At 55.8% G+C, this 24,536-nt stretch overlaps 1 protein-coding gene across 1 annotated transcript in view; it reads left to right on the plus strand.

Annotated features, from left to right (window-relative positions):
• The window catches only part of GDPD5 (glycerophosphodiester phosphodiesterase domain containing 5), an 84,190-nt gene that overhangs the window by 28,990 nt on the left and 30,664 nt on the right, over nt 1–24,536 (plus strand). The window contains exons 3-4 of the mRNA XM_069469238.1: nt 2,621–2,703; nt 14,760–14,936. Of these exons, the coding sequence (XP_069325339.1) occupies nt 14,820–14,936 (117 nt within the window). The 5' untranslated portion in view covers nt 2,621–2,703; nt 14,760–14,819. The remainder of the gene's footprint in view (nt 1–2,620; nt 2,704–14,759; nt 14,937–24,536) is intronic.

The raw sequence follows: 24,536 nt of genomic DNA on the forward strand, positions 1-24,536 counted from the left end.
TCAGGGTGGTGGCCCCTTTCCCCTATCTAAGGGTGGTCCAGGGGTTATGTCTTGTTGCCGATGAGGACATCTCTATCATATAATTAACAGTTGAGAAATAATAGATCTTGTGCTGCAGCTAAAGTTTAAATCTAGGTGTCGTAATTCGCTCATTCATTTCATTCATATATGCATTTGTTCATTCATTTAAAGCCCTATGTTCACTTGCTCCAATCCTGCATTTCATTGTGGACAGCCAGGCCATAGCAGACTTTTAGTGCAGGCCGTGATCCTACAGATGAGGAAAGTGAGGCTAAGAGGAGGGCACTAATCTACCTAAGATCACACAGCCAGTCCACAGCAGAGAAGTCCTCAGGCCAGGTTTTGCAGAGTGTCAGGTAAAATCAGGATAAGTGTTGCTATGTCCCAATTAGCCTCCCTTCCTTCACCAGCTCCTACTGCTGAGCTACCAGGGCCCTGGGTGATCCTGCAGGGGGTTTCTGCTTGAAGAGCCACTTCCTGTTTGGGGCCCAGCACTTCCCTCAAGTGACTCACAGGCTCCCACTGGCCCTGTGCTGGGAAGCCAAGGTGGGGGTGGAGCCAGACCCAGCGTGTCACCCTCAGCCTGCCACCCCAGCTGGGTGACCCTGAGACCTGGGCAGTGGGCACAGGCTGGAGGTAGGAGGTGGGGACTGGAAGGAGGATGTGATCGGTTCTGCCTCCCCCAGCCTGGTGGGCAGGGGCTCTAGAGAGGCCAGGATGGGGACGGGGGTGGCCACCATCCAGCCATCCCCACATCTGGTTTCCAGGGTAGCTGCCGGCCCAGACGGGGCTGACAGCACAGCTGAGACCACTCAGGGAGACTGTGTGGCACTTTCTCTTCCTGACAGGGGAGCGAGGGGTGGTGGCAAGAGCTCTGGGCTGGAGTCATGGACTTTGATTTCTGACACCAACTTTCTGGTGTCAGTTGGCTGCCCCTCTCTGGGCCTCAGTATCCACGTCTGTCTGATGCGGGGAGGGCTTGTTGGCTGTGACATTTCATGCAGCAGGATTTGCATTGAGAGATCTGGGCTTGAATTCTGGCTCTGTGCCTTGCTGGGTGTGTCTACCTCTCAGAGCCCCCATTTTAAAATTTGAAATAATAATCACTTTAAGTGTTTTACATGTGGTAGCTAATATAATACCCACACTAACCCTTGGGGGTAGGTTTTATTATTATTAATATTATTGTTTTATACATAAGGAGATTGAGGCACAGAGAAGTTAAGTAACTTGCCCAAGATTACACAGTAAGAACTTGCCAAGATTCTAACTTGGGTAGTTTGGCTCCAGCTCCCACTATGTCCTTGCTACTCAAATTGTGGTCCATGGACCTATAGCATCAGCATCACTTGGGAGCTTGTCAGAAATGCAGACTCTCAAAAACAAAACAAAACATCAACAAAAAAAGAAGAAATGCAGATTCTCAGGCCCCGGCCTAGACCTACTGAGTCAGACTGCATTTTAACAAGATCTCCAGGTGATTTGTGTGCACATTAAAGTTTGAGAAGCCCTGGTCTGTTTGTATTTCCTCTGCCACTTAGGCCTTAGGATCATTGTGGGAGGTAAAGGAAATAAATATGTTTTATAAACTGTAATGTGCTGTGCATCCAGGACACTGTGAGAAACCTGGGGACTGGAGGTGCAGAGAGGCGGGACTGGAGGTGCCCCAGGTTCCCATCTCTCAGTAGCTGACGTCATTTCCAAACTGTCTCTGAGCCCAGCTCTGTCCACCTCTGGTCTGAGGCTGAGTCTTGGCACATTTCTTGCTGGTGTGTGGCTCTAGGGTCAGTGGGTTGGGGAGAGTTCTCGTGCTGGCACCGCCCTGGGCTGGGCACCAGGCCTGAGCCACCACTGCCTTGGGTCTGCAAGGCACCAGGAGGCCTGGGTCCCCACGCTTGCTCTGCCTTTGCCTCTGTGTGACTTACGTAGGCCCCTGGCCCCAGCCTCAGGGTCCCCTAGTAGGCAAGGTGGCAGCATTTTCTGAAGCCTGCAGTGCTGACCTGAAGCCCCCTCCCCTTGCTTCCTCCCCCATGGCCGGTTGGTACCGTCTCCTCTCCCAGTTCCTGGATGGGGTCTGCCCTGCTGGCTGCAGGAGATGGTGGTGGGGGAGGCGGTGCATGAGTCAGAACTCAGGCACATAATTGTGGTGCCCCAGATCCTGCCTCCGGCCCACCAGCCCTCCCTCAGCGGCTGCTTTAGAAGAACAGCTGGTTTGGCAGCTACCTCGGAGAAGCAGGTCCCTGGGCAGCACAAAAGGGCCTCTGCCCCCAGGGTGGCCAAGCTTTGGATCCTGTTTCCGTGGTTCCTGGAGGGGGCGAGAGTGGTTCAGGGAGCAGGTTGTCCGGGTTTGGGCCCGGGCTGGTGTGTGGGCAGCATGTGTAGAGGTGGGATTGCATGTGATGGGTTTCACGGCCTAGGACTGGATCACACGTGTCCTCTCGGCTCACCCGCCAGCTTCACGGCTTTCCCAGAGCAGGGACCACGTGTGACCCATCACGGGGAGGGCATGGGCTGGGGCTCACTGAGGGTCAGTTGGGAGGGTAGAAGGTAGGATAGACTGGTGAATGATCTCACTGGGTTTGTCCCCTTGTCCCCTCAGCTCGCCCAGTGAAGTGACAGCACTGCCTTGTGGACAGGACACCCCCAGGAACCCAGCTCACAGCCACCGGTACCTTCTTCCAGGTAAAAAAGAAAGAAGAAAGAAAGGAAGGGAGGGAAAAAGGAGTTAGAGATGGGAGCAGAGAGCAGCCGACTGGATTCTAATGTCTGCCTCTTCCGTGAGGACGACACTCTACACGTTTATGAAAAAAGGCAGGAGAAGCAGGGATTATTGTCCCATTTTATGGACAAGAAAAAACTGAAGCTCTGAGTAGAGTTGTCTCCTGCTTAGCGTAGCGTACCAGGTACTTGTCTAAGGGCCTTATATTGCATTAGCTCGTTTAATCCTCGTGACAGCCTATGAAGTTGGTGACGTTATTATCCCCGTCTTGTAACTTAGGAAACTGAGGAACAGAGACGTTAAGAAACTTTCTCAGTTAAGTGCAGGGCTGGTTTCAAGCCAGGCAGGCTGGCGTGTTCAGAACCCCTATGATTTACTGCCTCTCTAGAGCCAGTAATAAGCTAAGTTTCCATGACCTCCAATTTGAGGGTTTAATGGGCTCCCAACTCCAGGGAAGATCTGTATTTTAAGAGAGAATTATAGAGGAAGCAATGCTTCAGCCAAAGGAATGAGTAGCAAATGGTGGAATTAGAGGCCTTGAGTGGTGGAATTGGCACGAAACTTCCAGGTGGGCCAGCCAGCTCCTGCTTTCCAACAGGGCCAGTTTTCTTTGGTCACCAAAGGGAGACCTGGACATTTTGAAAGGGGGAAGAAAAGTTCAGGCCCAGGTTCTCAGACATGCCTGGAAGCGAGACACTCTGCTGTTTGCAGAGTACTGTGAAGAGGAGCAATGTTAATGACAGTGATGACATTAGTCTCCTTTGCTAAGTCTGAGGTCATCTTACACTAGATCCGGTACAGAAATGTGCAAGCAAATATCAGAGGTTTAAGAAAAATTTGTGGGAGAAAAGTACCTAATTGAGACTTTTTTTTAGTAACTTAATTTTTTTCTGTAAATTGGGAAAAGGCTAATTATTATTCAGAGGAAGAATTCAGACCAGGCTCAGAAGTGACGCTGCAGTTGTGTGGTTTAAGAGTCGCTGATTGGTTCTATCTTTCCATCTTTCTTGCATTTAACTGGCTTTTTGACTGACAAACCAACGGACACCTCCTTGGTGCCAGGCCCAGTGCAGGGGGCATAGGTCCCCTACACGGTGACTCCTCTAGCGGGGACAGGGCCTGGGGTATCTGTGTTCCCCATCACCCAGTGCAGGGCCACAGACATTGTGGGTCTGCAGAAAAGCCTGGGCAAGTGGATGAGAAGTCTGAACGCGGGGAGGCTCTCAGTCTGGTGGGCGAGCCACTGAAGCAGATAATTACAGAGCACCGGGGCCTGTGATCGTTCCCGAGAGCTCTGCCAGACGATGTGAGCACCAAGGGAGGAGGCAATGGGCTTCTGGGGGGAATCTCGCCAAGCTCTGCACAGGGTCCGTTTGTTAGGATGGGTGGAGTTGGATTGGAGTGTGGGGAGGGCTCTCCTGGCAGGGGGCCCAGCCTGAGCAAAGACTCCGAGGTGGGCGAGCTGGGTAGTGGGTGTCCTTGGAGCACATCGGTGCAAGGAGGGGACGGGGGAGGGGAGGCTGGAAAGGTGGAGGTCAAGGGGAGGAAGGAGGAGAAAGAGTCCTTTGGGGTAGGAGTTGCTTCTCTTCCCATCCCCAAGACCTGCATGGGAAGCCTATTTGTATAACGACTGGTATTTACATAAATAAGTGAAATAAATCATTGCTCCCCATTCCTTCAGAGGGCAAGAACTGGGCAGAGATGAGTTTGCTTCCTCCTCTTCCTCCCCTTTCATCCAGTTGGCGACCCCCCACCCCCATCCACTCCAGCCCTGGAACCCAGGGACAGGCACCAGAAGAAAGCCAGCCTGGTCCCTGTGACCGAATCATTAGGCTCCTGGGAGGGGCCTGCACATGTCAGCCGGAGGGGGAGAGGATGAGGCACAGCCAGGGGTCCTGGGGACATTGGCTGGCACTGCCTGTTCCAGGGAGAATCTGTGGGTGCCAGTGGGGGAGGGGAGCAGGAGCTACTCTCAGGGTGGCCTGCCTGCAGTCCCTGTGGCTCTGGGGGGACTGCTGAGCCCTCCAGCGAGGGGCTGTCACTGGCAGTACATGGCTCGGGAAGGGAGGCTGGATGGAATGCCTCCAGGACTTTGCTGCTGCTGACATTTTATGAGTTAATAGTCTGCAGCCCAGGGATAGTCCTAAGATCCCAGTTGGATTGTTCCAGGATTCCATGATTGTATAAGTCTTGGGTGAGGCGATCCTAAAACTCTGGTTTAGGGCATTTGCAGCCTGAGATTTTTATGTTCTGAGAGACTAAGTTCTGCTCTCTGGGCAGGGCCAGGTCAGTCTTGGTGACTACTCAGCCCAGGTTCATAGCTCTGACCTGGGAAAGAGAGGTCCTTTCTGTGACAAGGGAACCCAAGGCCCCTGGGCAGGCTCCTGAGTCTGGTTCCCAGCCAGCCTGTGGCCCCAAATGTGCCTCAATCATGCGGGCCTGCCCACCAGGGCCTTCCGCGAGGGAGAGGCTCAGCAGACACCTGGTGGGAACGCCTGGTCCTCAGACTGGTGCTGGCGCGTCCCGACCCCACCAGCCTCAGCTCCCCCTGTGTCTGGGATGGGGATCTTGGTACCGAGCTGTGGAGTTGTGTGACGCTCCAATGCAATGGCATGTGGGGAGGCTCTGTGTAAACTGTAAAGCCCTGTGCATGCAATTATAATTGTCGGAGCTGCTGTTGCTACAATGAGGTCGTCTCCTTGAAAGGAAGGTCCACGTCTGATTCTCTGAAAACCCCTTTCAGCTCTGAGCAGTGCCCGGCACGTGGCAGGGGCTTCTTAAACATCCACTGAATTAGCTAAAGAACGTGCGATTCGGGAGCGATGGTGCCGTGAGGCTGCAGGCCAAGGAGGAAGTCACCTTCCCCTGGGAGCAGCAGGGAGTGCTCCTACGCTCCTGCAGGAGAGTCGGCAGGGCCGTTGGGACAGGTGACAGGACGGGAGAACCCACCAGCTGGGCTAAAGCAAGGCTGCCGGGGAAGAGCTGGTCTGCCTCGGGCTTCAGGCCCACCAGCCTCCTCCGGGGAGGAAGGGCAAGCGGAGCCTCCCGGGACAGAAGTGTGGGGTAAACAGGAGGCCTGGGCATCGCCGTGGAAAGAGATCGATAATGACCCTAATTATGGCATATTGGAGTCTTTGGGGCTCCAGCTGAGCCCCAGCCTCGGCCACTGAGTGACATTTCCCCAGAGAGCGAGCAGGTGTGAGGGGCCTTGGCGGCAGGGCCCACCTGCCCTTGCACCTCGAGGCCTCCCGCCCTCTCCCCTGGCAGCTGCCCCAGTGACTTAGCCGTCCTTCCTGCCCTAGGTCTCACTACCTTCTCTGCCGAATCTAGGGCTTTCCCTGAGGCCCAGAGAGGTGGAGCAACTTGCCCAAGGCTGCACAGTGAGATGGTGGCAGCCTGGATAGATGCCATCTATTGAAGCCGTGTGAATATATCAAATCATGAGCACACGCAGAAGGCCGAGGCTGGAGAGCGGTGGGGCGGGGCCTGGTGTCGGTTGGTTCCACGTTTCCCTGGGTGGGCTTTTCCCAGAATTAGCCCTGTCTCCCCACCTCCAGCCCTAGCCCTGGGGCCAGAGATTTGTGTTGTACGCTTGGATTTGGTAGTTTGTTTTGGGAAACTGTCCAGTTGGTGAGCTGTTCAGGGGATGCCCTGCTGCCCCTGGGCCCCCAGGGGGAGGAGGAGGGTCACTGCCTCCCCCTACCGATGCAAGCCAGTTGGGGCTGGCCAGAGCCTGGGGATGCCCTCTGTCCTGGGAGAGGCCGGGATCACTCCCTTCCCTGCCACCGAGGCTTGCTTTGTGTCATCTCCTTACCTAGTTTGCCTTTCCTTCTCCCCTCTGTGCCACACAGTCCTCCTTATTTCTGAATTCTGCTCAGATCCCACCCTTTCCAGGAAGCCTCACACAGTGGTCAGTGCTGGGGCCTGAGGAAACAAAGATGTGAGATCCAGAAGACACCCTGACCCAGTCAGGGAGGGCTTCCTGGAGGAGGGGCTACCTGAGCTGAGCTGAGTAAGAGTTTGCCAGGCATTGAGGAGAGGCAGAGGGGCTCCAGGGCTAAGGTGGCTTCCCAGGCACACCTGGGTTGGGAACAGGGGTGGAGGAAGCAGTGAGGAAGGACCACAGAGCGGCCCTGGTCACTCTCCAAGGCTGTGTTCTTCAAGCCCTGCGGGAAGAAGTCACCATGGCCCTGCGCCTTTCACACCTGGGGTTTGACTGTGAGTGAAGTTTGGGGTCATCACTGTGAATTATCCAGGCCACGACACACCTTCACCTTGGTTCCTGTCAAAGATGGTGGAGGCTCTTGGGCAGGGGCAGAGCCCTGGCCTGGGGCTCAGGATGACCAGGCATCTAACCTCGTTGCAGGCCTTTCTGCCACTTTCATCCAAGTTTGGAACTGCGTCCCAGGAGGACGACTGTCAGTCCCCGTATTAGCCTGTGGAAGGGAGGGGCTCTTTCCCAGTCAGACCAGGGAGGGACCACAGGGTTGTCCTTCCGTCCTCCTCGAGCGGGTCCTCTCTGCCTTGCTCCTGGGGATGAGGAGAAGGGTGCTCAAGGGTTTTAGAAGTTGAGTGCTGGAAAGGCCCTCGGAGATCACTGGAGGATGTTGAAACCCTCCCACGATACAGATGGAAAAACTGAGGCCAGAGGTTTGGGGCAGTCACCCAGCCCACTGGTGGCTGAGCTTAGCCTCACACCATCAGCCCCGGCGCTGGGCTGGGCTGAGGCCTGGTAAGGGCAGCCACGGCCAAGAAGGGGAGCGTTTCCTCTTCTGCACGCTCACCTCCTTCCCCAGGCCTGGCAGGCTGCTGGAGAAGGTCGGCCCTCCCCTCCCCCAGCCCTGGCACCTGCCGTGGGGGCGGTTTCCTTTTCCTCCCCCAGGTTCCTGGCCCCACTCCGTGCCCACGCTCTCCTGGTGCCAACCAAAATATCAAGCTCGGCCCTTTGAAGTGCATTTTGCAGTTACACAGATGCTGTAGCTGGCATAGGTGTGGAAGGTGAGAGGAACATGGGACCCTCCCTTCGGGGCTGGTACCACGGGGAGTCTGGGCTTCAGAGTCAGCAGCCCTGGGTTCAAATCCTCCCTCCTCCACGATGAGCTGTTTGACCTTGGGCAAATCACTTAACCTCTTGGGGATGTATTTATATATACATGTATATATATTCAATTAATAGACTTTTTTTAAAAAAGCAGTTTAAGGTTTATGGAAAAATTGATTGGAAAGTACAGGGAGTTCCCACATCCCCTTCCTCTCTCTTCGCACCCCCTACAGCCTCCCTGTTCTTTATGTCTTATGTTAATGTGGCACATTTGCTACAATTGCTGGACTAATATTGATGCATTATTATTAACTCTTAATATAATATTAAGAGTAGTTATTAATCTTAATATATTAACTTTTAATGTAATTATTAAAAGTCCATATTCACGTTAGGGTTCACTCTCTGTGTTGCGCGTTCTGTGGGGTTTGTCAAATGCGTAGCGACGTGTGTCCATCGTTGCTGTGCCGTACAGAATAGTTCCACTGCCCTAGAAATCCCCTGCCCTCCACCTGCTTGTCTCTCCCTCCGTCCCCTCCCCCGGAGTCCCTTGTAACCACTGATCTTTTTACTGCCTCCATAGTTTTGCCTCTTCCAGAATGTTATTTAGGTGGAATTATTCAGTGTTGTAACTTTTTCTGATTGGCTTCTGTCACACAGCAATATTCTTTCAAGGTCCCTTCATTTCTTTTTGTGGCTTGATAGCTAATTTCTTTTTATTGCCGGTTAATATTCCATTGTATGGATGCAGCACAGTTTGTTTGATCATTCACGCGGGCTCATGTTTTTAATCTGTAGAATAAGACTGCTGATCTCCACGCTGCAAGGCTGTCGTCAGGAGATGATGCATGTGCGGGGCCCAGCACAGGACCCAGCAAAGCCCCAGAGCACCGTGGTGCCCACGGCACCTGCACCCAGCAGCCAGGGCTGGCACAACAGACAGTAAAGTAACTGCTGTGACAACGCTGTGCTTTTGTTGGTTCAGCCATTTCTTGAACACATTTATGAAGTGCTTGAAACCTACCAAAAGCTGGGAACACAGTGAATATCAAGGTTTTTGGTTGTGAACAGCAGGAACAATCAGGTTCATTTGAGCAGAAGAGTTCCTTGGAAGGGAATAGAGTAGTTTCCGGAATCTGAGGGCTCTGGAGACCCGAGCCTGGGTGGGAGTGGAGGGACCCACCGTTGTCTCCTCCCTCTGGTGCAGCGTTGCTGGCCTTGCGGCACCTCCACAACTAGTGCAGATGATCTTCGATTGACTGCAAGACCTGGGCACTTTTGAAAAAAACAGTTAACAGTTTTATTGAGATGCAATTCACATACCACACTGTTCATCCATTTAAAGTGCACGATTCAGCGGTTTTTAGTGTATTCACAGGGTTGTGCAACCGTCACCACCATCTCATTCCAGAGCATTTCCATCACCCCAGAAAGAAACTCTGTCCCCATTAGCAGCCGCTCCCCCTTTCCCCCAACCCTCCCAATCCCTGCCACTCACTAATCCTCTTGCTGTCTCTATATTTGCCCGTTCTGGACATTTCTTATAAATGGAATCATATGATATGTGGCCTTTTGTGACCGACCGCCTCTTTCACATAGCATGTTTTCAGGATTCCTTTGTGTTGCAGTACAACTCAGTGTTTTACTCCTTTTTATTGCAGACCTGGGCACTTTCGTGTGTCACCCCACCTGCCCCCGTTTCTCAGATGGGTGAAGTAAGGCTGAGGGAGAGCTGGTGACCTGTCTGAGGTCACGTAACAAGTCAGTTGCGAGAGACCAGGCTGGAGCCCCAGCACGCGGCTCTCAGGAAGGAGGGTGGAAGGGGGGCCAGCAGCAGCGCAGGCTGGGGGCAGTGAGCGCCTGGCGGCTGGCAGTGGAGGGAGGGAGGAGCCGCAGGGAAGTGGGGCAGGTGCAGGTGCGTTCCAGGATGTCAGGCTGGGGGAGGACCCTGGAGGCGTGTGTGTGTGTGTGTGTGTGTGTGTGCGCGTGTACCCAGCGTCCTGCCTCCGCTCATAGTGGACATTTACACCACCTCAGGCGTGGACTCCGGGAAGGCCTTTCTCAGTGCAAACAGGAGGCTGTGGAATTCCATGGCAGGGGCCAGGAATTCAGACAGAAAACGGGACTTTGGGCTGGGAGGGGCCTTGAACATCAGGCGCAGAGGTGAGAGCCTTCTCTTGTCCCAGAGCCAACAGTGGCTCTTGGCAGGAGATTTCTTGGGAACTTGGCTGATAGCAGCAGCCCAGGGGCGTGGCTTGGTGAAATCGATGGGTCCTAAGTAATGCGTTAGCCCTGCAGGAAGGGGATGACGGGCTGGTGGGGGAGGGTGGGCAGAGTCTGTTTCTGCGTGCTTGTCCCAGCTGCCCGGTGTCTGAGCAGCGCATCATCTCTGTTAGCAGAACTTCTGGGTACTTCTCTGAAGTGTAGTCCAGGAAGTCCCTAGTGCCTCCTCTTTTGCCCTGTGCTGGTCACTAGGGACATAGGATTAACTCAGGTGATCCCATGGGGGACACAGGCATGTCAGCAGTGCTCACATGATGTGCCCAGGTACGGGTGAGGGACATGCAGGGATGCAGGAGGCCGGGGAGACCTCTACCTAGGCCTGGGGGTCATGGAGGCTCCCCGGAGGAGGTAACATCTGAGTGGGGACTCGGAGCATCAGGAGGTGTTGACCAACTGAAAGAACAGCAAGCTCTGGGGAGGGGAGGCTGGGGGAACATTTGGGATCAGATCCTGGTCATTTGCCTATCGAAAAGTTCACTCTGGGCCGCAGTGGATCACGCCTGTAATCCCAGCACTGGGAGGCTGAGGCAGGAGGATCACTTGAGCCCAGGAGCTTGAGGTTGCAGTGAGCTATGATGACACCACTTGCACTCCAGCCTGGGTGACAGAGTAAGACCCTGTCTCTCAAAAAAAAAGTTCACTCTGGCTGCAGGTGACAGTGTGGCTTGGAGGGACAGGACTGACAGCAGGGAGTCCAGAGGATTCCCTGGCAAGGGGAGAGATGAGCCTGGACCAGGGGAGTCGCTGTGGGGATGGGGAGAGAAGGGCCTCCAGGGGTGTTAGAAGTGGGTTGGGGGTAATGAGGAGGCCAGTGTGGCCTCGCTGGGGCTGCAGGGCCTGGGTGACACCCCTGGAGACAGCCAGGAGCCGCTCGCTATCTCCATCAGAGGCAGAGACTGGGTGGCCTTGGCAGTGCCTGGTAACTAAAGCCATGGGAGTGGACGAGGTGACCCCAGCCGGGAGAACACACAGAGGAAAGAGAAGAGGTTTGCCTCTCAGAGAAGCCCCTGTGGTTCAGAGCAGGATGAAAATTCACCTGGGGGAGAGGCAACTCCAAGAGCCAGAGTCAGCTGAGTCCTGGGCCGAGGTGTGACGCAAGCGGTTCTACTTCCCTCTTTTCCAGGTTTGAGGTGGAATTTCCATTCCTGAGTAGATTGTGTGCGCAGTGGTGGGGTGGGGGAGGGGCTGGCAGCGGCCACGTGGGAACCAGCCCCAGGGTCGGGAGGCCTGAGAAAGGAATGTGCGGGCGGGGAGCGTGGTGTGGGCTCCCGCTCGCAGGACATCCACCTGCTGTACCTCGGTCATTGCGGATGGGCCCTCCTGGCCGCGCCTCCTCCCCGCCCCCAATCATGTGTTCTGCAGAGGTCAAGGCAAAGGCCGTCACGTCCTTTTACAGACAGAAACCAAGGTGCAGCGCAGAGCCTGAGTGGCCCCAGCCACAGAGCAAGTCAGTGGCTGCAGCAGGATGGCTCCGGGCTTCTTTCTGCACTTGAGCCGCCTCCTCGCTTCCTGGGGAGGTGGGGCAGAGGTGGCGGCTGCCGGCTGCCGGGCAGCAGAGGTCCTAGTCTGGGGGCCGCACAGGGTGAGATCAGGCTCCCTGGCTGTGGACTTTGGTCCTCTGCCCCCTCCAGAAAGCTGTGAATGTGGAGTACATGTGTGGGCACACAGAGCTCCCCAAATCTTTTAAAGCATAGTAAAGCTGAGAGCACCCCCCGCCAGCCCCCACCCCCAGCCTTCCAACCCCACGGAGCTAAGCCAAGTGCAGCGGTGTCCCCACCTCATCCTGTCCCCTGGGCTTGGCTTGGCTCTGAGGGCCCCCAGCAGCTGCTTCCCAGGGCTCCCTGGGACAGAGGCTGCACCGGACACTTCCCAGCACCCAGGAGGCCCAGGGCCCTTCGGGATTCCCAGCAAGGCCCTGAAGCACGCTCCGCCTCAGGCGGGAGCTGGAACCCCTGTGCTGAGGTTAGGTTCCCATTCGGCAGTGGTGTGGGGAGGAGCCGGTGGAGGGATAGGCAGAGGCCCTGAGTGGCGCCCAGAGGTGGAAGCAGTGAGTGGGCCTGAAGGCCAGCGTGCCCCTCCAGTGCAGCCCCGGGCACTAGACACTGGCATCTTAGGAGCTCATCTCAAGGCCTCCACTCACTGCCGCCAGGAGGCTTGCTGTGACCTCCCTGCAGCCTGGTCAGTGCCCAGAGCCCCCTGTCCTCCCTCTGTCACGCACCACACTTAACGGTACTAGCTCGCGCTGGTGGTTGCAGGAGTCTGCAAACTTCCCTCGAAAGGGCCAGACAGTAAGCATTCTCGGTTTTGCGGGCCATATGGTCTCTGTGGCAACCACTCAGCTCTGCAGCCACAGCTAAAGCAGTCACAGACAATACATAAATGAATGAGCGTGGCTGTGCCCAGTACAACTTTATTTATAAACACCGAAATTTGACTTTCGTATAATTTTCATGTGTCGCAAGATATTTTTGGTTTTTCTCCCCAACCATTTAAAAATGTAAAGACTATTCTTAGCTTGTGGGCTGTACAAAAATAGGTAATAGGTTGGATCTGGCAGGCCCATGGGTTACAGTTTGCCAACCCCGGGGTTAGTACATGACCTCTGGAACCAGACTGCCTGGGTATGAATTCTGGCCCTGCTCTGTGACCTTTGGTAAGTGGCTAAACCTTTCTGTGCTTCAGATTTCTTATCTATAAAATGAGAAGATAATGGTAATACTTTGGAAGTGTAAAATGATATAGCCACTTTGGAAAACAGTTTGGCGGTTCTTCAAAAGGTTAAACAGAACAGATCATATGACTGAGCAATTCTACCCCAAAGTATGTACTCAAGAGAAATGAAAACACGTCCTCACACAAAAACTCATTCATAGGAGCATTATTCATAGCAATCAAAAAGTGGTAACAGCTCGAATGTCTATGAGCTGACGTCGGGTAAACACAGTATGGTGTCCCATGCAATTGAGTATCATTCGGCGATAAGAAGGAGTGAAGTGCTGATGTGTGCTGCAACACAGATGGACCTTGAAAACATCGTGCTAAGTGAACGAAGACACAAAAGGCCACATATTGTATGAGTCCATTTATGTGAACTCTCTAGAGCAGGCTATCTGTAGAGACGAAAGTAGATTAGTGGTTGCCAGGGGCTGGGGGTGGGGCTGGGGTGACGGGGGAGGGACTGCTAATGCATGTGGGGGATTTTGTGGGGTTGATAAAATGGTTTGGAATTAGTTAGTGGTGATGGTTGTATCACTTTGTGAATATAAAGAAACTAAATGCTGTATATTAAATACTGAAATGTATACTTTAAAAGGATGAATTTTATGGCATGTAAATTATATCTCAGTTTTAAAAATGGTAATACTTCATAGGGTTGCTGTTAGAGTGAATGCACGGAAGGTGCTTGGAGCAGTGCCTGGTGGCCTCCTGAGGGGGACAGGCCTCTGTGTCCTGTTCACATTGTCTCCAGGGCCCAGGACAGGTCCTAGGACAGAACACAGGGCTTCGAGTTTCTGGAGTCCCACAGACCCGGGGTTGAGTCCTGACACCTCAGCATAGCTGTGCACCTCTGTGCGAATCATTTTTCTGCTCTGGGCCCCAGGTTCCTCACCTGCAAAATGGAATAATAATAACAACTACCTCGCAATCGTGGTGACGATCAGGTACTACCTGATACTCGAGTGAGTTGCTGCGTGATCACACTTGACCAGCATGGGCCCGGGAGGCTGAGCCCTCTGCAGGTCTCTCCCGGGCACCAGGCGGGCTGGGGCAGGCGCTCCTGGTGGCGACAGTCCGCGCTGCTGTTGCTGCACCACCTCCCACGGACCCCACCAGGCTGGGGGCTCCCTGTGCCGGGACCAATGAACGCTTTGGAACACTGGAGCAGATTCCCAGATCGACCACACCTGCCTGAGCGACTGCAGGCCAGCATTGCCCCTTTCTCTCTCTGAGCCTCAGTTTGTTGAACTGTCAGGTGGGTTTGGGACACAGTACCTGCCACTTCGTGTGATTGTGATGATGAGATGGAACAGGAAATGTAAAGTGTTCACGCAGTGCCTGGTGTATTTTAGGTCCTCAATACACGTCAGCTTTTTATGACAATTTGTCTTAAAATGTTTATTTTGAGAATCTATATGCTGGGCTCTGTTCTAGTTACTGAGGATACATCAGAGAATAAAACAGACAAAAATCCTTGTCTTCATGAAAATTACATTATAGTGGGGCAGGCAGACAAGAAACAAAATAAGTTATATTTAAGAACATAATTGAGAAAATAAAGCTGAGAATGTGAGAGGGATCTGAAGGAATGTGGGAAGAGGGTGCAGTTTTCACAGAAGGCGATCTGGGAAAGCCTCATTGAGAAAAACATTTGGGCAAAGACCTGAGGAGAGGAGGGGAAAGAGGGAGCCATGCAGGTTTCGAAGGGAAGAGCATGCCAGGCAGAAGCAACAGCAGCATGCCAGGCAAGGGTGGAGAACATGAAGGGGGTCAGTGTGGCTGCAGGGGAAAGAGTAGGCAGGATGGGGTCCTGGGTAGGAGGAGGCAGGGGACAAGTCCTTGGGGACCTGCAGGGTGGGCCTCTGATTCCAGGTGAGATCGGGACCCACTGCGGTGCTCTGAGCAGGGATGACCCACCCTGGCCTAGGTTGCAATGACTTCTCCTTCCCGGCCTCACCACTGTGCTTCCTCCCACAGGAGCAGCCGGGGGCCTTCATGGGCGCCTGAGGGCCGGGTGCCAGGGCCCCGGGCACGAGCATGGTGAGACACCAGCCCCTGCAGTACTACGAGCCACAGTTGTGCCTCTCCTGCCTCACGGGCATCTACGGCTGCCGTTGGAAGCGCTACCAGCGTTCCCACGATGACACCACACCGGTGAGCCGCCCTGGGATGGGGCCAAAGGGACGCAGTGCTCCCCAGTGAGCCTGAGGGCCTCTCGGAGGCGTCTTGGTGCTGTCCCCTCTGTGTGGCTCTGGCCGAGTCAAAGACCCGTCTGGGTTTCAGTTTCTCTCTCTGCAACATGGAGTCCATCTCACATTCCTGAGTCCACCTGAGCTGGGGGGCGGGGAAGGAGCTCATCCCCTCGCCCTCTGGCTGTGGGGGGCTGGGCTGCTCCCGAGGTCTGGGCAGGGAGGGGCGCTCCAGGAGGGAGGGGTGAGCAGTTCTCAGCTTCCTGGCCGGGCAGGCTGCGGTGCCGGAGAGGGTGAGGAGGTGGCCGGGCCATCCTGGAGCCTGGGAGCTGGCAGGGCCACGGCTGGCCACAGGGCCGTCACCTGAGCTGCAGGCCTGCCAGGGCTGGCAGCAGGTGCCTCCGTCAGTGCCGGCCCCAAGGCCAGACCTGAGCTGCACTCCCCAAGCCCTGCTCCTCCCTGGGGCGCTGTCAGCCGGTGGATCTGGTTTCTTCTCTGAAGGAACCAATTCTTGTGTGGTGTTTATCTAAAAGCTTTGCTGTCTGGGGAACAACTTTCCTCCTCCCTCCTGCTTGTCTGAACAAAGAAGCCAGCCTCCAAATTCAGCCAGCCCCAAACGGCTGGAGTCCTGGAGTCGGCAAGGGGGGCGCCGCTGAGGTCAGAGGCCAGTAGGCTGGCCTGTCCTGAGGGGGTGGCCGGGGAAGCTTGTCCACCTGTCTGCCCTCCTCTGCCTATGCTGGTGGGGGACGGAGCCTGGGTTCTCGACCCCTAAACGGTGAGAAGCAGGAACCACCAGGGTGGGCACCAGGCCCAATTCATTGCCATGTCCCCACTCCCAGCACAGAGGAGCAACATGGCCAAACTGAGGCCAGGGAGGACGGGCCCCACAAGGCCACAGAGAAGCCCTTGGCAGTGCAGGAGGGGGAGCCCAGTCTCTCTACCCCGAGCCTCTGCCAGGGAGCCCTTTGGCGCCATGTGTTACAGCCTCTTCTGTGGACGCAGGGTCCCCCGACAGGGTGCAGGCCATGGGCTCGGGGGCCAGGTGACTTCAGCTCCACGTGTGCTTAGGTGCCTGTGAGCTTCCTCGTGTGGGAGCTGGAGGGCTAACACAGCCCTCTCACGGAGCCGCTGGGCTCACACGGGAGATGAGGGATGTGAAGTGACCAGCATGGTGCCAGCTGTGACTAACCATTGAGACAAGCCAGTCCGATGCCCGAGCCTCGGCTTCTCTGTCTCTGGAATGGAAGAGGGTTGGGTTCGGACTTCAGAATTCCGTGGCCACTTCGCTTTGCTTTCCACGGGGCAGGGCGCAGGCACCGGGCCTCCCTTGCCCTGCCTTCCTGTGTGCGGAAAGGCAGGAGCTCAGCGTGGCTGGGGCCCCGTGTGTTCTGTGAGCCAGCTCTGTGCTGGGCACAGACACTGGGCACTGACACTGGGCACTCGTGTTCCTCCCAACGAGCTGTGAGCCGTGGTGGGCAAACAGAAGCCAGGGGCAGGAGTGACTGGGCCAAGGTCACAGAGCTGCCAGGGGCAGGGCCCAGGTCTGGACCTGAGGGGACAGGTCCAGCAGCCGCTGGTGGGGATGGGGGTGTGGAGACAGCTGAGGCCGCGGGGAGGAGGAGGATGGCTGGGGTGCTAGGCAGAAAGCCCCTCGGCCGTCAGGGCAGATGCGGGAGGAAGGCGTATCTCCCAGGATGTCTCACTCTCTTGGTGGGCCCAGGGCCAGCCAGTCCTAGGCCAGGGAGTCAGGAGGTGACAGGTCTTGGCTGTGGCCCACAGGAGGTGGGCCGAGTCTGGTTTCCAGCTGACTGGGAACCAGAGCAGGGTGGGCCCCGCAAGGCCAGGGTCTGGGGCACAGGCCTGGAGGGGCAACAGGGGGCCACGAGCCTGGCTGGGAGAGGGGATAGGGCTTTGCAGCAGCTCTGGGTGGCAGTGCCTCTGCAGAAATGGCTGAGCTCACCTCAGGTGACCCCAAACCCAGCTGAAGATGAGCATCGTCTGCTCCCCGCTTCCCCGCCCTGTTCTCCCCCAGTCACTCACCCAGCTCCCGCCCCCTTCTCCTCCCACTTCCTGGGCTCCCGGCCTCTGTCCTCACCCTTTCTCTCCCCAGCTCCCCGTGGCAGTGAGGGCTGGGCTCTCTGGCCCGGCACAGTGAAGGAAGAGCGACCTGGTTTCTCAAAGACAGGGCTGTGCAGAGTAGGGAACTCCGTAACCTTTGCTGAACAAATACAGGCTGGCCAGTTGGGAGAGAAGAGCCCCGGGCCTGGGGGTGGAGGAGGGCCTGGGCCTCTCCTCATTCCCACCTCCTCTTCCCTGGGGACTCTCCCCCTGTGGCTCCCGACTCAGAGAAGCCTGGGTTCAAGGGCTTCTGTGAAGCCCGACCTCCCAGGGTCTCATCTGTGAAATGGGGTGACTGACAGGTGGGTGAGTCCCAGAGGCATTTCGTTCTCATCCTCAGGCTGGAAAATGAAGTGTGAGAGTAATAGTAACAGTTACCATTTATTAAGTACCTACTGTATGCAGGGAGCAAATGGTTTACATGCATACAGGCATTTCTCTGTTAATTGTTTTAACACGCCTGTGGGGCATGTTTCATTGTGTGCCTGCGAGGCTCAGAACCCTCCCTCAGAAAGCCCAGGATGGATTTGCTGCAGGAGCCTCAGGAGGCTTGGAGGCCAGGGGAGAGACGTGTGTTGAGGATGTGTGGCTTGATTAGGTTTTTTATTTTATATGTTTTTTAGAGATGGGGTCTCACTGTGTCACCCAGGCTGGAGTAGTGCAGTGGTGTGATCGTAGCTCACTGCAGCCTCAAACTCTTGGGCTCAAGCAATTCTCCTGGCTCAGCCTCCTGAATAGCTGGGAATACAGATGTGCACCACCATGTCTGGCTAATTTTTAAATTTTTTGTAGAGATGGAGTCTCACTATGTTGCCCAGGCTGGTCTTGAACTCCTGGGCTCAAGCGATCCTCCCGCCTCAGCCTCCCAAAGTGTTGGGATTACAGGCGTGAGCCCTGGCACCCGGCTTGTTGAGGATATGTGTGTTTCAATGAGAGCTTGCTGGAAGGAGAAGAAAAGAGGCCCAGGGAGGAGGACTTGGGAAGTTGCCTGATGGGTGAGAACAAGAACTGGACCAGGAACATTTGGGACAAGACAGGGGGTGTCCTTGGATGCCAGGCTAGGCCCCCTCAGGGTTTCCCTGGTTGTGATCCAGCCCTGCCATGCTGAGGTGGGTCTTGGGAAGTGGGGAGGGTGGGTGGAGTGCTCGGGAAGGAGCTCCCACCTCCCCACCCATGTTGGCCTCCCCCTGCCTGCCCTGCCAGCCTGCTACAGCCCCACCTCTTCCCTGCCTTGGCCCACACTGCCCCCTCCCCCCAGAACACACACGTGCCGTGTAAGGAAGCAGGAGGTGACATGGCCTCTTCTGCCCCAGCGCTGAGGAGTGGAGTCGTCTGGCGGCAGGAGGCCACCGGCTCAACAGCCAGGAAGGGGAAGCAGAGCTTTTCATAACTGGGGATAATTAATTGGTTGTTGTCTGTGACTCATTACTCTAATACTGCCAATTAAGGACTTGGTAGGACAGAAGACTGTTCTCAGGCCGTCCCCATGGGTCCCCTGAAGACTGTGTGTCTGCGGGAGGCAGCACAGTGTCAAAACCAGCTTCTCTGTTGCAAGAGAGATATAGGTCAGATGCCTGGAGGAACTTCCCAGCCAGAGACATGAATGAGACAGACTGACGGTCAGCCGTCGCGCACTTCTCAGTACATGTGTGGCGTGGAGGCTGGCATGGTCTTAATTGATCCCTCCATCTAGAGACGGGGCTCCAGGAATAGTAAGCAATGTCTTCGAGCCGAGAGGCTGAGGCACAGCCCACCCTGCCCCCTGCTCCCACGCCCAGGCCTGTGCCCTCTCCCCTATTTCACACCAGTCTTGTCTGGGGTGCAGGGGTTACTTATTCAATCAACAAACCTGCCCCGCTACCTGCTCTGGGCCCTGGGGTCATAGATATATCAGACCCAGTTCTCCCTTCCCTTGAAGGGCTTCCAGGCTGGTGGGGGAGCAGACAGGAGCAGACACACCCAGACCACCCAGGGCGATCACTGCGGAGGCCAGGGAAACCCCAGCGTGGGCAAGCTTGCCTGAGCTGGCCTCCTAGAGGGTTAGCCCCATCTCGCCAGAGTGGGGAAGTATTCAGGGCAGGGGGAACTGTGTGTACAAGAAAGTGCCTTGTGTTTGGGAACTGAAAGTAATTCTGCCCAGTGTGGCTCAGGTGGGTGCCGGGGTGTGTGTGTGTGTGTGTGTGTGTGTGTTGTCAAGTGGGCCGGAGCCCTGGAGCTGTGCAGAGGAGCCTGGACTTCAGCCTGGGCGGTGGGAGCCCCGAGTCAGACTCAGGCCATGCAAGGACCTCTGTGGCTAAATCGTGGCGAATGATCCCAGGGTCTTGAGTGGAGGTTGGGAGGGCCCGGGAGCCAGAGGAGAGAGGCTGAGGCCTGGCGGGGGCTGCGGGGGATGCAAGGGGAGGGATTCCAGAGACACATGTAATCAGCAGACTGTGCGTTGAGAGTGAGAGAAAGGAGTCTCTGATGACTCCCGTCACCCCACGATTTCCAGCCTGGGTGGTGGAGGCCGTTTCTGGAGACAGAAACCTTGCTGTGCCCCTAGAGTGGGCGAGAGGAGAGTGGTCTCAGTAGAGCCCAGGAATAGCACCGTGGGGGTGGGTGGAACCGACAAATAAGCCTCCCTAGCCTCAGTGGCCTGCTTCCTATGATGAGATATGATGGGAGCCACTCCTGCCACCCTGCCAGGCAGGAAGACACCTGCTGTGGGAAATCCCTCTCCACCTCTTCTGCCCCTTGCCCCTTGCACCTCCACGCCAGCCATGCCAGGCTTCTCCCCACTCCCAGGATAGCCCCACCCTTCATGGCACCAGGCCTTTGCTCCTGCCAGCCCTCTGGCTGGAATGCCCTTGCTCTCTCCTCTCTGCCTCTGACTCCTTGCAAATATCCTGCCCCCACCCCACGCCCAAAAATGTCAGCCCCCTTTCCTACTTCCTCTCTCTTTCCTTTCCTCTCTTCCTTGGGCTCCTGCAGCACCTTGGCCTGGGCAGCCACATGGATTGTGATTTTTCTCTGTCTCCCACTGGACTCGTAGGGTTTTAGGGCAGAGCCTGGGCCCGCACACTCCAGGGGCCTGGCTCAGAGGAGGTCCTCGGGCGAGGTCTGCCAAGTGAGCGGCTGCGAGGATGATTGAGCGCATGCGTTCCAAAGCGAGGAAGCCGGTTCGGGAACGTGCCTGCCATCTTGCTGCCCAGGTGGGGAGGCAGGACCCCGATGAGCTCGCAGAGGAAGCAGGCATACGTGCGTTGACGGGCGCGTGCGGCGTTCTTGGCGCTGCCTGCTGTGCCCGGCTGTGGTTGGCAGGAAGGGTGCTGACTCAGCCAGTGGGACCTGCAGGACCACCTTGGAGCTGGGATTGGGCTCTGCCCCAAGAGAGAGGGGGAGGGGGGTTCCCAACTGGCACCCCCCCCCCCCCCGCTTCCTGTCCTGTCAACCAGGTAGGTTTGTGGCTGGAAAGAATGGATCCCACTCAGGAAGGAATCAGGGCAGACTTCATGGGTGAAGCAGCCTTTGAGATGGGCCCAGGGTGCGATTGGATTCGGTCAGGTGCAACTGGCATTCCTGGGCAAGGAGCCACAGCCTGAACTGTACCCTGTTTCCCAGTGACAGAGGGTGACCTTGGGTGAGGCCCAGACCCTCCCCGGGCCTCAGCTTGCTTATGGGTTAAATGGAGGTTCAAATCTATGTCCCAGGGGTCCGGTTAGATAATGGATACGAATGTGCCTCCTGTCTTGTACCAGAAGAGAACATTGTTCCAACCTTGGGGAAAACGTGCCGCCCTACAAACTTTCAAAGTGGTGCCTCTCTCTTCTCTGGTGCTTTGAGGAAAAGGGACCCAGCAGGGGTGAAAGAAGAGCTTTATTTTTCCTGCTTCTAAAATGGGGATGATAATACCTCTTGCCGGGTTGCTATGAGGATAAGAGAAAAGGAGATGATATTATTATATCCACGGGAGAGGGGAGGGGCGGCAGGGCCCCAGTCTGTTGCAGCCCAGGAGATGAGGATTTATCGCTGCAATAAAGCCACGCTGTCTCCTGCCTTCAGGAACCCCCACGCCCCACCTGGCTCCTCACAGAGTAGCATTGAGGGCACCTGGCATGTCCACACCAGGCTCCAGGGGAGTGGCTGAGCTCTCAGCTCTGTGAGCACCTTGCACAGTGGGGAGCAAGAGTGGGGCATTGGCAGGGAAGGGGGCCTGTGATCTGGGCAGGGCTCTCTGGAGCTCCCTGGGATGGTCCTTTGCAAGGGCCCCTCAGCTTTCTGCTGTGTCTTCCTGAGGGGCTTATGCAACCCGAGGCATGGGGGAAAGAGACAGGGTGCTCCAGGCTGGGCCTGATTGCGTCCTGCTGCCTAATGAACCTCTCTGAGTGCACCCCAGCAGAAGCAAGGGCAGACAGAGGCCTAATTGCCCGGCTCTCTGCAGCCCAGAAAAATAAATCCAGCCTCTTAGGCTGTCAGGAGCTGGCTGGGGGTGGGGATTCTAATCCTTTTCCCTGCTTGGCCCTAATGCAATCTCCCTCAAACCTCCCGGGGCTGCCCCCTCCCCCAAATCTCCTGGGTCAGGGCCAGGGTGATCCTGCCAGAGCCTGCCCATCTCTCCCTCCTGGCTCCCTGCACCCATCCCAGCTGACATTTCCCCGGCTTTTCCCAGGCATCAGTCCTCCCATTTGGAACTTGGCAAAGGTGGAACAGCCGGGGTGCCCAAGATTTGGCCTGCAGGTGGCAGACTCAGGGGTAGGCACCCCTCAACCCCTCAATCCCTCCCTCCCAGTCTCTGCAGGACTGTGCTGTGCTGAGGGCACAGCTGGGCTCTGGGACCTCAAAGCAGAGCTGGGATCACGGGGGAGACACTGGGGGCAGGGCCGGCCAAGCAGGAAGCAGCCGTGCCAGGCAGAGCCAGCACGCGGGGAGGAAAGGGCGGCCCCAGGACGGACTGGAAAACCTGGAAACACAGCCACACACGTCGGAGAGTTTACCGAGTGGTAAACGAATGTGGAAATTATTGCAAGCATCACAAATGGTAAAGGGACAGCTGAAGCATCCATTTGGTGAAAGTAAAATTAGATCCCTGCCTCTTAGCTCACACCAAAATAAATTCCAGATGGATTAAAATGTATTTTTTTCTATTTTTAAACTTTTTTCCTATTTAGAAAGCACACATTTGTTGAGCAAATTCAAACAACTTGGAAAGATGCAAAGAAAAAGAAATTGTAGTCTTCCTGCCTTAGAGATAAGGCTTTCAAACCTCTCTCCACACACGTGACACACATGGAGCTGTAGATAGACGGTGGATTACAGAGTTAAATGTAAACGCCGAGACCGAGAAACCACCAGTGTAAAACATGACTTAAATCTATAATCTGCACCCACTTTCTTCAATGCGATACCAAAGGCAAGACGTATAAAGGAAAAGATTATATAAAAAATTCAAACTTTTACACAAAAAACATGATAAAATTAAGTTAAATGGTAAAATAAGAAAAACTATATACTTTGTTTGAGGGTTTCATATGAAGCTTTTTATAAGCCCGTAAGAAATGAAGCCGGTTCCCCAAAACAAAACCTGCCTTGCTCAGTGCTTTCCCATCCTCTACCCCCTCCCTCTGTCTGGATAGGGCTCCCCAAACTTGTTCCCTCACCCCCGCAAGCCCTTTTCTCCCACTTTGCTGCAAGTGTCTCCTCTTCCAGGAAGCCCTCCAGGCCACCCCTCCTCCTGGCAGCAGTAAGGATCTGGCCTCTGAGCTCCCAGGCAGCCTGTGCTTGCCCCACACCCCACACCCACTGCCAGGACTGGTGCCGCCTGTCTGCTGCTCAGTCAGGGCTCAGGGTGACCCGAGATTTACCTCCGTGTATCCAAGGCCCAGCAGAAGGGCAAAGCGCGTGCGTGTAGACTGACAGGAAGAGAGCGGTGGCCAGGATGTGCAGGAGAGACACCGGGATTTAGTTTGGGAAGTGGTGTGAGGTGGGCATCTAATTTTTTTTTCACCGAATGGATGTCTGCTGTCCAGATGTCCCAACACCATCAACGCAGAGATCTACATTATCTCTGCACTAGTTTACTAATGTCCCAATCCTGCGCCCATGTTTCCAGGCCATTCTCCTTACCTGGATTTCACTCTCTCCATTTCTTAATTGGACCTTTAGGAGCTGAGTTGAGATGATCTCTGCAATCTTGTCTAACTCTGAAATTCCCGGGTCCCTGCCCTGGCACTGCCTGTGATTCGAAGTGTGACCTTGGGCAAGGCCCTGCCCCTCTGAGCCTGGTCAGACAAGGATAATTGCACGTCCTGCCCCTTGTTGCTTAGAGACAGTTGGGGATGCTGGAAGCACCCAGACCTGTGAACTGTGGCTCCACCATTCTGGTTGCCCTTGGGACCTTGGGCAAGTCACTTCCACTCTGAGCCTGGGTTTCCTCAGACTGTACCACCTCCCTTGCAGAGCTGTGGGGAGGATGGGATGAAGCAGGTGAGGGGCTCTTACCATACCTCCCCCCAGCACCGTGATGAGCTCACACAAGGCCGGTTCTCTTCCAGCCGGCAACTCAGCCTGTGAGTGGGATTGGGCAGCTGCCGCGCCAGGGTCTTCTTCCTCCAGCGGTGCCGGCTCCTGGGGCTGCAGCCTGCAGAGCCAGGCCTGACCTCTGCGTCTAGCTGACCACGCACCCACCCTGGGCTGGGGGCAGGTGATCAGGCTGGCTGTCCTCAGCAGCTGGGGAAACGTGGGGTAGAGCAGGGGGAGGGGAAAGGCTTGATCACTGTCTTCACATAATTAAAGGGCTGTCAGACTCGAAATGATAATTACAGGAAGGATCATGGATTTTGTGACTTAGAGCTTACATCTGTAATCGTGCTGGGGCCTGGCAGCCCTCCTGTGAGGTGGTGGTGATGTCATGCCTGTGAACAGAGGAGGAAGCTGAGGTTGGAGGGCCTAAGCGACTGGCCCGTGGCCACGCAGCCGGCGGGGAGGAGGGCAGGGATTAAACTCCAGCTCTTCATTATAGTCCCCCCTCCCTGATCATTTGACCCCAATATTTCTTCCACTTTGGTTGGACGTGCTCTGTGTGGTATCAGAGCCAGGTGCAGGGAGCAGAGGAGGAGGCCGATTTCATTCCACCTCCGGGAGGGGCAGAGGGAAGGGCCCAACCAGACACCCTGCACATGAGGTCTTAGAGGTCTGCTGTCCCCATTTTACAGAGCCGGAAGCTGGGCTCAGAGAAGACAAATGTTCTCCCCAGGTTCACCCGGGAGTGGCCAGTCTGAGATTCAAACCAAGTGTTGCTAGACCCCCCAAGCCAGCCTCCCTGTTGGGCTGCTGGCCTTGAGGAAGGGACTTTGGGTCCAGAGAAGGACCACGCAGTGCCTGGAGGGAGCGGGCCTGGAGCCACCAGAGCAGAGCAGGGTGAGCTTCTGTCCTGGAGGCTGCAGGTCTCTGCCCTAGGGGCACAGGCAGG

This window comes from Eulemur rufifrons, chromosome 6 (genome assembly GCF_041146395.1).
Source record: "Eulemur rufifrons isolate Redbay chromosome 6, OSU_ERuf_1, whole genome shotgun sequence".
Lineage (NCBI taxonomy): Eukaryota > Metazoa > Chordata > Mammalia > Primates > Lemuridae > Eulemur > Eulemur rufifrons.